The following is a 12,340-nucleotide window of genomic DNA, read 5'->3' on the forward strand; positions in this document are numbered from 1 at the left end:
GGCGAGAGAAGAGAGAGCGGCGTGATTTGATGACGCTACCCGCTTCGCGGCGAACAATGATGATGTCATCGAAGGCCCTTCCAACCATTTGCGACCCTTTTTCGAGCCGCACCAGAGCATGAGGTGAGAGAGGTCTGGTCTTCAAGCCAGCAGTGGAGACCCGGGAATTGGGAAGGTGCAGTTGGTGAGGCGGTGGCCGCAGAGCCCTTGATAGTGCGACTCGGGGGCGACACCAGTCCTCTGGGGCGGCTTGTCGCCTTGTTCCTCTGGCGCGCGGAAGTACTGCGAGGCCACTACCTTCCCGGTTTATTTTAGGTTCAAGTACTGGGTAATGAGCAATTTTCTTAAAATGCCATTTGATACAGCTTTTAACCACATTTTACAAATGGGACACCAGGACTCAACCCAGGATCACCCACTTACTTAAATGCTAGACGCAATTTGAATCCTGAGTGTGAGATTTGACTTTGTCGCTTTACAGGATTCTGGGGCAGGGCCCTTTCCCCTTATAATTACTTGTTTGGTATTTTAGAAACAAAGTGAGTGACAGTGCTTAAAACATTCAGGAAAACTTTGTCCTCAAAGTAAATTAGACTCTGGTTTAAAGTTAGGACGTGTGGCAGTAAAGCACAGAGACAACAACCTAACAATATACTGTATTAGAAATTAAAGCAGTTAGTTCAGTCTTACCTGGGTTTAAGTCCTTGCTCGGCTACTTACCAAGGAAGGACCTTGAGTGAGTTAACTTTCTCTTACACAGGTCATTTACAAAATGAGGATGCAATACTACACACCTCCCAGTATTTATAATATAGCATCTAATACAATAAGCACCCACAAGTATATCCAGTAGCACCATATTGCTATTGGTAATATCATGCATAATAACCAATTCATTTAGAGATGACACTTTGAGTTAAATCTCAGGCTTCCAATCCCAAATATATTCTGTAGAAAATCGTAGATTGAGAGGTTTGTTGAGTTTAAGGAGGCAGATGGATCACATTAATAATCCTCTGTGGTAGCATAAGGTGGGTTGAAAGTGCAAATTTATTATTTACTTCTTATAAAAGTCATTTTCGGGAACAGAGAGGCTACTTCTTCCATACCATTAAGTTTTATTTATGAGAATTTAGGTTATTTGAAGCTATTTAGTTTTTATTCTCAAAGCCATTATGAATGTGTTAATTTGTAGCTTTGTGATACTTTTTTAAGTGAATTTTTTTTTTTTTTTTTAAGAGTTCTATGGAGGCCATTTGTTTTCTCAAGAAGACTTCAGAAAGTGGAAAACTGTAACACAACTGTATCAGAATTGTTGATTCCACTAGCATGGACAACAGTCACACAGCAGCTTAGGAAAGTACCTGATATTTTCTTTTGGGGTCAAAGGAAAAGATTCTCAACCATGCCAGAAATAGAAACAAGTAAAAGAGACTCTGAGTTATTTTCACCACCTTCTGATGTTCGAGGAATGACAAAACTTGATAGAACAGCTTTTAAAAAGACAGTCACAATTCCAGTGCTTAAAGTGAGGAAAGAAATAGTCAGCAGATTGATGCGATCTCTTAAAAGGGCAGCACTGCAGCGCCCAGGCATAAAGCGAGTGATTGAAGATCCAGAAGATGAAGAAAGTAGACTAATTATGTTGGATCCCTATAAAATGTTTACTCATGATTCCTTTGAGAAAGCAGAACTCAATATTTTAAAGCAACTTAATGTCAGTCCACAGATTACTAAATACAGTTTAGAACTAACTTATGAAAACTTTAAGTCAGAAGAAATCTTGAGAGCTGTGCTTCCTGAAGGTCAAGATGTGATTTCAGGGTTTAGCAGAGTTGGGCATATTGCACACCTGAATCTTCGAGATCATCAGCTCCCCTTCAAGCATTTAATTGGTAGGTGTGTTGTAATGATATTCATGTACTAGACAACAATTGGCAAATTCTATTTTCATTTCTTAAAATTATTTTTTTTAATGCCAGATTATAGAAACAGGACAGTTTATCATTGTAATTTTAAGCCAGATCTCCAGCTACATACCCTTTCCAGAGTCAGCAGGCTCTACATACTGGTCCTGGCTTTTGTGTACACCAATACAAAAAAATATGTTCTAGAGTTCTTTTTGGTACATGCAACTATTCGGCCCTTGGGACAATGTTCGGTACTAGGTTTCATAAATTTGAGTATTTTATAGTCAAAAGTACAACACTGTTTATGTGTTCATTGATTCAACTAATTAAACCTATATGTTATGCACTATACTTTATTTTTTAGTGTTCTTAGCTTTTTAGAAATAATGTTTATGTGTGTCCTGTCTCTGAAGCTCCAGGTCTAAACATGAGGCCTTTATTCTTTAGAATAAGGGTCAGAAGATTAATCAAAATTGTACTTACCCTTATAGAAATATTTGATGTGTATGCATTCTTCAGATTACATTTTAAGAAATAGAGTAAATTTCAGAACTTCTGGGAATTACTTTCAGCTTTAAAAGGTGTACTATTCAGTATTTTGCATGGATAGAATTTTAGAACTATGCTGTTAGGCATTTCCTTTGTTTTTATTGATGAAAGGGAGTGATAATGCATAATGGGAACATAATAAATATTTAAGCAGATCCTTATAATTGTAACTGATATCAAGTGTAGGATTTCCTATAGTCATTATCTACCCTAACTCAAACATTTCTATCTCATTTCTATTTTTAACCTTTTATAAAGGGGCACTCAAAAGTTAAAATTTCCATACAGTAGTAATTTTAAAGCTTTTACCATAGAACTTCAGAATTACTTTTTATTTTAAAAATTTCATTCCTTATTTAAAATTGATTTCTATACCTCAAAAATTGTTAGTTCAGTTATCTGAAGCAGAATAGAATAAAAATAATGATTAATTAGAGTTAGATATTCAGAATCAGGTATCTAATTATCAGAGAAAAATTAGACAAATTCTCATTGTCTTTCAGCATATTTCTGTTACTGAGTACTTTTTACTAACAAATTATCTTTCCTTATGCAGTGAGGTAGAATATAACTTTGATAAACTTCTAAAGTGCTGACAAAAAAGACTTCAATTAAAGAGCAATATGCCATTTCTGATGTACTTTATAGCTTTTTGATGTGATATATGACAAAACAAACAACTGAAGTAAATAATATTTTATTTAGATAACTCTAAAGAATCTTATTTTTTGTTGTTGTTGGAAACACTGTTTTGCTGACGTAGATTTCCCAAAGTGTAGGCACTGGTTTCAAACCCACAGTAAAACAAACATTTGGTTTGAGGCCAGTGGGGACAGGCAGATGTTTTTGCTGGTGTTTCCTGAGACCATTTGTTGTGTCTTTGTATTGCTTCTTTCCATTCTTTACAATTCCCTATGGTCTACCTTTTTGCTTAATTGATATGTTGGTACATTTGAGAAGATTTAGTAAAAACATGGAAAAAATAAGCCAGGTGTGGGTGGCACATGCCTGTAATCCCAGCTACTTGGGCAGTTGAGGCAGAAAGAATGCAAATTTGAGACCATCCTGGACAGTCTGGCAAGACCCTATCTCAAAAAATAAAGGCTGGGGACATAGCTGAGTGAGCACCATGGGGTTCAATCCCCAATTCCACCCTCTCCCCCAAAAGTACCCATATTTTTTTTTGTATTAGAGACTGTCAGATATTAATTTTAGTAATCTGTTGAATCTTTAGATTTACAAAGATTTACAAAGATGTAAAACTAACGTATGTAATGCTGCACACATCTTTGAACCAAAGGAAAATACAATTAATATTTTCACTAGCTTTTATTCTGCAATCAACAGGCAATTTTTATTATGAATTTTTCATCTTTTAGGTCAAGTTATGATTGACAAAAATCCAGGAATCACCTCAGCAGTGAATAAAATCAATAATATTGACAATACATACCGAAATTTCCAAATGGAAGTGCTATCTGGAGAAGAGAACATGATGACCAAGGTACAAAATATTTTGTTTTCTCCTAGTATGGTATATATCAAGAATAATGTTTAGAATCAGAATAGATGAAAAAGATTAAAAGTATGTATAACATCCAGTATTGATGAATAAGTAAAATTGTGAGCACTAACATGTACTATTAATGGAATGATATTCACAGAAAAGACTTTTCAAAGGAACTGGTTAAATTCTGGTACAGTGGGCTACTCCATCATTAAAGATTTTTTAAGCTCTCTAATTGTTAAAATAAATTGCCCATTGACAGGTTAAGTGACAAAAAAGCAAGTTGTAGAATAAAGATATATATTTAAACCTTCCCTGTTACACCCAGAGAAACTTTTAGTTGGCAGAGACTTACAAAAACATTTCCAGCTCTGGAACAGTTGATGAGGTTGGAAGGGCAAAAAAAATACATACAGATTTGGAATTAAGGTCCAGGAAAGCAGGAGACTGAAGATATATTTTTATTGGATTTATGTAAGTTAGGAACTTTCTGTTCTTTGTTTTTTTTTTTCTCTATAAAATAAGGGACTTAATACAATGGCTGAGTCATATTCCATGGCTATAATTTTATTTTTATATTCTGTCTTCTAACATGTTTGTGATAGACCAAAAAGAAATTACTTTTGTTCAAGACTCAGCACCACTGTATGTGTTTAGTTTATCCATGAAAACTCAAATTTGGGAAAAGAAAGAATAGGGGAATGATTATTCTGTACATTGGCTCTCATTTATAGGCATGAAATTTGCAAAGTTCAAATAACTGTCTAAAAATAGTAAAATACCTCAGAATTTAATGACACAACTACCATGCCTCCATTTTACTAACTGAAAACTAAATAAAGAGGAAAGCTTGTTTGCAGTGCTATCTGCAATTTAGTTTAGCTACACACCATAGAGATGTGTATGATGTGCTATTTCAAATGATGGTTCTTCCCTTTCCATCTATGACATATGAGTATTAAGCCAGCCAGCCAATTGGCCTTTCCGAAAAATTCATCATGTAATTTGGAAATGACTCCATGGTGTTTTGGAATTTGGGTAGATGACCATTTGGCACATTGAAGAGATGGCTTTCCTTATTTTAAAAAAAAAAAAAAAAAAAAAAAGTCCAATTCAAGATATTAACTGGCCCCAGGAATAGCATAAACACCGGAATTCTAATTAAAATGTCTTTAAATGCACTGTTGTTTCTCTTATAGTAGTAAATTTAAATGTGTGTGTGCTCATGTGATTAGGCACACCTCTCCAATATTAGTGGCTGGAATTTAGGACCAAGAAGATTGACTGAGAACATTATGACTTTTTCAGGTTCGAGAAAACAACTACACCTATGAATTTGATTTTTCAAAAGTCTATTGGAATCCTCGTCTCTCCACAGAACACTGCCGTATCACAGAACTTCTAAAGCCTGGGGATGTCCTATTTGATGTTTTTGCTGGAGTTGGGCCCTTTGCTGTTCCAGCAGCAAAGAAAAACTGCACTGTATTTGCCAATGATCTCAATCCTGAATCCCATAAATGGCTGTTGCACAACTGTAAATTAAATAAAGTGGACCGAAAGGTGAAAGTCTTCAACTTGGATGGTAAAGACTTTCTCCAAGGACCAGTCAGAGAAGAGTTAATGCAGCAGCTGGGACTATCAAAAGAAAGAAAACACTCTGTCCACATTGTCATGAACTTGCCAGCAAAGGCTATAGAGTTTCTCAGTGCTTTCAAATCACTTTTAGATGGGCAGCCATGCAGCAGTGACCTTCTTCCCATAGTGCACTGTTACAGCTTTTCCAAAGATGTTAATCCTGCTAAGGATGTTCAGCAACAAGCTGGAGCAGTGTTAGGCATTTCCTTGGAGGCTTGCAGTTCAGTTCACCTAGTAAGAAATGTGGCCCCTAACAAGGAAATGCTCTGCATCACCTTTCAGATTCCTGCTTCTATACTCTACAAGAACCAGACCATAAATCTAGGTGAGCATTTTCTGGAAAATTTAATGAAACTATAATACCTTGTAGCTTTCTTTGGAATATACACTACTAAATTTGGAAATAAGGAGATTGCTTCAAGTTCATTATTTTGGTTCAGAACCTCTTGCCATTCTGTTTTGACTTATTTCTCAAAATGTTCAATTAAACAGAATGGTATTTCATTAAAATAATAAATCCACAGGAATGTTATTTCATGTCTAAATTGACCATATTATAATTTTTAAAAATGCTTGTATTTTTGTTAAGAATCTTATCTAAAATACATTTTCTGCATTTATTACAGAGCATGGTGAAGATCCACCTCTTAAACGGCAGAAGACAGATAATGCCTTTTCAGAAGGAAAAGCACAAATTGCTTTAAACACTTAATTGGAAATATTTTCTCCATCTGCTCACTGAACTTATGTGTAATAAAATACAACTTATGTGACTTCATAAAACTGTAGCATTCAGTTACTGTATTATTGAACCCTTATATTTTGCCCTGTTTTATAAACTGAGTGTTACTAAATTAAACTGAATGTGCTAACTATACTTTTATCTAAATTATAGTATGTAATTATTTTATAATCTATATCTTTTTATCAGGTAAATACACTTATTGTCTGTCATGGGAAAATGGTTTTTGAAGACAGTAATTGCTGTCTAACTAGGAAGGCACTAATAACACTTTTTAGTCATCTTTTGTGAAAGAGTATAGTTATTTTACATAACTACTTCTCTAGTACTAATTATCACTATAAAAAGTCATTAAAAAATGATATTACTTAGAGCAGGGACAGGCAAACTACATCCTGCGGACTACATCTGGCCTACCACGCCTTTCAGGCGTTCAACATTGAGAGTGCATTTTGTGACATGTGAAAACTGTATAAAATTTGAGTTTCAGCATAAAGTTTTACTGGAACATACCCTACTCATGTTTTCTTACTGTCTATAGCTGCTTTCTTGATAAAGCAGCAAAGTGAACACTGCAACAGTCTTACTGTGACTCATCTTCACACTGTTGCTTGCCATACTACAAATCACAGTGACATGGATGTAGAAACTCTACATTTTGAATGCCATATATAATATAGCCCAGCCACAAATTCTTTTATTATCAGTACATACTTAACGTTAGGAAAGAAAAGTGGACTTGGAATGTTGTGCTTTGGAAGCATAGTGGAGTGTGAATCACTTCAACATTGAATTAGATGACAAAAATCTATAGCTAACTGAAAACCATACAATATACATTGCTATTACCAGACAAAGCAATTGTCACAGTTTGGTCTTTCCCAGAATGTTATGTAGTTGAAACCATATAGTATATATATCCTTTTCAGGAGTGACTTAGAACCCTTCTTTCTTACTAAATGCATTGAAATTCAAAATTGTTTTGAAACTCAGCCCATGTACTGCACATTGATGTCAGGTTTGGAAAAGTATACATATAAATGATGTTCATGTCACCCCTTAGACAAAATATATGGTAATTGTAAAGAAAACGATACATGCTTCATTTAGTATTTTAACCCTTACCCTTTTCACTTAGAGTGGAGAAGTAAATGTTGTTGTTATTTCATTATTTAAATCTAGGCTCACCCTAAACTTTTAGATGTGATCTACAGTAACCTCTTGATGAATCCACTAGGAAAATAACAGCTGGAAAACACATTAGGAACAATTTTTAAAATTTTGTTAACTTTTTAACAGATTCTTGCCACCTTAATTGGATTTTTAAAATTATTTTCTTACCACCTGTGGACCATCAAAAGATAGCTTTTAAGAGATGCTCTGAGATGAAATATTTGTGTATTCCATTCTTTTGATATCTGCTTAAAAGGGAAGGTAGTTATTAGTAAAATCATTTCTATATAATGACTTTCTCAGAATTTCTCAGGATATCAACAGGATCATTTAGTTGATGTCATTTATGTCCCATAGAAGATCAAGATCCTTGTTCTGTAAAACTTCCTAAAAGTCCTAAGAAATATGACAACCCAGACCTGGTTTTAGCAGAGCTGTTGTTTGTGTATTTAACAGTTTAACAATTATCTCTACAGCATGGACTCTGGAGCCTGACCACTTGGGTTCAAATCCCAGCTCTGCTGTTTTTAAGTTGTATTGACTCCTGGCAAGTTACTTAACTTGTGTTTCCTCATCTGTTAAAATGGGGGAAATAACAGCACTTTTGTAAGGATTAAGTAATTTATAAAGCAGGGAGCACAGTGCCTGGCAAATATGTAAGACAATAGTTTATCATTTCTGCCATAGTATTGCAAAATGCTAAAAGGCTTGGGATTTAAATTGGTGGAAGATTTGTACAGTTTTTGTGTTAGGAATTCACTGGAAGGGCAGGAGATAAGCACATCAGTTTGGAATATTTCTGTTGTCATTAGGTTATCTTTTCACCATTCCATTTCATTTCATTTAATAGGTCAGTTAACTTCTAAGGTAGACTTAAATCAGTTTTTAAAGCCTTTGAAATGTTTTATTAGTTCATTCTCTTTATTATTTTTATGCCAGAAGGGATTTAACCCAGGGGTGCTCTAGCACTGAGCTATACACCCACCCCTTTTTCATTTTTATTTTAAGATAGGGTCTTGCTAAATTGCCAAGGTTGGCCTAGAATTTGTAAACCTTCTGCCTCAGTCTCCAGAGTTGCTGGGATTAGGTATATACAGCTATGCCTGGCTTATTCTCCTTAAATACATGATTTTTGCAGTTGAATGCCGCAAAGCCTCTACTGTGAGTTCAACATTCTCACTATTCTTTGAACAGATTTATAGGTTGTGGTATTAGAAACAAATCTTCCATTGGGGAATACCTAGTAGATAAAAAGAATAGGATAGGCAGCCTGGTAGAGTGTAGCTAGAACAGGACTTAGAGTAAAAACAAACCAACCTGTTCTAATTCTGGCTTTCTACTAATTTGTGTATATGATCTTGGCCTAGTCAATTATTCAATGCCTTGGTTTTCTCATTTTATCAAAGATAGAGAGGTTATAAAAATAAAGATGTATCCCTGAAATTAAGATGTATCCCTGTGTAAGGCAATGTCATTACACACAGATAGTCTACCCTAATGTAAGTAGTCTTGTTTTATATAACTTTCCACCCATAAAACTGAATTCTGTTGTGATAGTGATGTGACAGGAAATCCTTTAATTTCCTTGAGATGCTATGTCTCCTATGTAGTGGCCTATGTAACAGATTTATCCAAGGTATCTGAGATACTACAAATATCCATCCTATTCACAATCAAACTCTTAAAGCAAAATGTGGGTATAATAAAAACCTTTGACGTTATCAATGGAAAACTACATCATAGCCTAAATTTACACATAGGGAAATTTCACTTAAAATGTATGTTTTCCAGTCTCCAACATTTCGTCATAAAATGAGCTCACATTGGAGGTGAAAGGTACCATTAAGTATTAAGTTTTACTAACTTACTTCTTTGAATCTGTCATTAAAGCAGGTTAATGTTAATGCTGTGCTCTGGTTTATCCTGCATGTGCCTCACAGCTGGGAACCATAACACCTGATCAAGGTTTCCCTCACTTTGCACTGCTGAAAACAGGCACTGAGTTCTTAATATTGAGGGAGTGACATTATCACAGGTCAGATTTTACTTGCCACAACCTGCTGGTAGAATGGAATATATCCCACTTGTCTGGACTAGTATTAAGAAGACATTAGAAAAAAAGAAATTTTATGAGAAGAAATAATAGACTTGGATATTAACACTGAATGTTGTAATCAAAATGGCATTTTAAAATGTGTTCAAGTAAAATACTGCAATAAAAGAAAAACCACAAAACGTACTATAAAGTCTACTTTATTTTTAAAAAGATTTTACAAGTCTGTCAACCTCAAACATACATGGGTGAGTTATTATTTATTCCTCTCATCAGATGAGGATCAATGCCTCAGTCCTGTCAGGAAAAAATATATAAGTAAAAAATATATCTTTTTCACAAATAAGTATCCCTTATTTTTCTCAGTTTAGTTCTGAAATTTTCTCTTTATAAATACTTTAACACAGCTGCTAGTGATAGTACTGTTGTGCAGCTGCATATGGCTATAATTTTACAAAGTCTGCTTCACTTTTCTTGCCCTCTGCAGTCTAAATCTTATAAATGGAGAAATAAAGGTTAACTGGGGTGCCAGAAAAGTCCACTGAATGCATCCTGTAGTGCTCTGTGACAAGCAAGAGAAGAAGTATAGCCTCCAGCAAGGTCCTGTGGAGAAGCAGCTCTGACATGGCTTAAATACCTAGGAAAAAACAACAACAAGAAAGTGTAGCACTGATGTAAAAAGCACATATAAATTGGTAACATTTTACAAAGAAAGAGTAAAACTGATTTCAATTTTAAAGAGGAATTCTGAGACCAAAATGGTTAGGCTTTTCTTTTTTTTTCTTTTTTTCTTTTCTTTGTTCAGGCTTTTTATAAGTGAATCATTACCTTTCAAAAGGAAACACCAAATGTACATGGAGTGTCTACACTAGTACTCAATTACAAAGCAAATTAATGTTTAAAAACAGTTCTGAAGGAGGTTTCACAGAAAATACTTGCTATTAAAATGTTCACTGCTTCATACTTTTTGATGAAGTTGGCTTTTGTTTGGGCACCTAACAAATTCTCTCCTTTCTGGCATGCTCAATAAATATACAGGGGGCTGGGGTTGTGGCTCAGTGGTAGAGCATTTGCCTAGCATGTGTGAGGCACTGGGTTCTATCCTCAGTACCACATAAAAATAAATAAATAAAAACAAAGGCATTGTTTAAAATAAATAAACAGTAGCACAACACTACTATAGTACTAATATTTTTACATAAATGCTTTAAAGCAAACTCCTAAATACGTAAACAAATGGGACAGGGGAGAGAGAACATACTGGTTCCTTCAAAATTTTGTATTTCAAAAGTAAGTATATTTTCTCCTTTGCAGGAAAAGAAACTAGAAAAATCACAAGTTCAAGAAAAAAATTTTAAATCATAGCTAACCCATTTTTTAAAATAATTTAACCTTTATTATTTATTTATTTGTTTTTATGTGGTGCTTGGGATCAAACCCAGTGCCTCACCTGAGCTAGGCAAGCGCTCTTCCCGTGAGCCACAACCCCAGCCCCAAGAAATCTATTTTTAAAAAATCTTTTACACTGAGTCTGAAGTCAAAATGATATCTCATATAATAAGTACAAAAGAGTCTTTGGTCTCAAAAGACAGGGCAGGGCTGGAGTTATGGCTCAGTGGTAAGAGCACTTGCCTAGCACATGTGAGGTACTGGGTTCGGTCCTCAACGCCACATAAAAATAAATAAAAGTATTATGTCCATCTACAACTAAAAAATATTTTTTTAAAAAAAGAGCGCGATAGACACAATTTTTCTTCAACTACAAGCAGTCTTTTTAGCAATTAAAACTTTCTATCTTGATGAAAATAGATAAAACAGGCCTAAAAATAGGACAATCCTAACCGAAGAGTCCTAAACAACTATTTAACATGACTACCAACACTGCTGGAAAATAATTTTTATAGCATTGCTTTAATGTCTGGTTAGGAAACCACATTGTTTCTTCAGGTCTCAGGAAGTAAAGCAGCTTCACCCACTTTAGAATTATGGGTACAGCAAATGAATAAATCAGGTACCAGACCATTTTAATAACTTGGAACGTTTTCTACTCATTCATTCAAACTTCCTGTGTGTCAAGATCTTAATGCATGAGCAACTTATTATTTCTAACTTAATAACAAGTCAGCATTTTATTTGTATCCACGTTTAACAAGCTTGTGTGATTGAAAAGTATATGGCAACATAAGAGACCAAATAGAAAACGTGCTCAAAATAAGATGCAGGTTAAGCTTTTGGAATTGGCTAGAATTTATTCACATTGCCACAAATTAAGGTGATAACTCAATTCTTTGCTTCTCTGCCAAGGGTGAAACAAGAAAGAGGAATGTAGAAGGGAATATTTATTGAACAATGATCTAAAACTATTTTGGTACTATATTTGTAGCAGGACAAAATATCTGCAAATGCATCTCCAAAATTTGTATACTTATTTTAAAAATTACTCTATGCTTTTATATGTAATCTTTATATACATAATATATTACTGTAGTAAATACTATAAATTTTTTGAAAAACTGTAATGCTCTTCTATATTAAACCATTTTAAAATATATATAAATAGAAAATGCAAAGGATGAGGCAAAAATATTTAAATAAAGTTTTGACATTTTCCCTATATCCCTTCTTACATACTATCCTAGGATGCATCACACTTTGTATACTACCCATTATTAAGTTGCTACTGTCAAATGTTTGATAGAGCCTTAGATCATGCAAGATTTAAACAGGGTTTCACCAAACCTACCACATGGTTATAAAGTTATCTGCTTATA

At 34.4% G+C, this 12,340-nt stretch overlaps 2 protein-coding genes across 2 annotated transcripts in view; one reads left to right on the plus strand and one right to left on the minus strand.

Moving 5' to 3' along the window:
* The first annotated feature begins 4 nt into the window (after window positions 1–4).
* On the plus strand, window positions 5–10,027 carry TRMT5 (tRNA methyltransferase 5). Its single transcript, XM_079125832.1, has 5 exons — window positions 5–123; window positions 1,240–1,895; window positions 3,839–3,963; window positions 5,275–5,926; window positions 6,228–10,027. Exons 1-5 carry the CDS (start codon window positions 119–121, stop codon window positions 6,311–6,313), a joined length of 1,524 nt encoding a protein of 507 aa, XP_078981958.1. The 5' UTR covers window positions 5–118; the 3' UTR covers window positions 6,314–10,027.
* The window catches only part of MNAT1 (MNAT1 component of CDK activating kinase), a 240,167-nt gene continuing 237,579 nt past the window's right edge, over window positions 9,753–12,340 (minus strand). Inside the window, exon 8 of the mRNA XM_079125841.1 lies at window positions 9,753–10,206. Within this exon, the coding sequence (XP_078981967.1) occupies window positions 10,086–10,206 (121 nt within the window). The 3' untranslated portion in view covers window positions 9,753–10,085. The remainder of the gene's footprint in view (window positions 10,207–12,340) is intronic.

This window comes from Sciurus vulgaris (genome assembly GCF_902686455.1).
Source record: "Sciurus vulgaris genome assembly, chromosome: 2".
Taxonomy (NCBI): Eukaryota; Metazoa; Chordata; class Mammalia; order Rodentia; family Sciuridae; genus Sciurus; species Sciurus vulgaris.

Bases quoted from the DNA above. Each gene is read 5' to 3' on its own strand.
- TRMT5 (XM_079125832.1), top strand. The intron at 3,964-5,274 runs GTACAAAATATT...TGACTTTTTCAG, and splicing joins AAGAGAACATGATGACCAAG to GTTCGAGAAAACAACTACAC. The intron at 5,927-6,227 runs GTGAGCATTTTC...CATTTATTACAG, and splicing joins GAACCAGACCATAAATCTAG to AGCATGGTGAAGATCCACCT.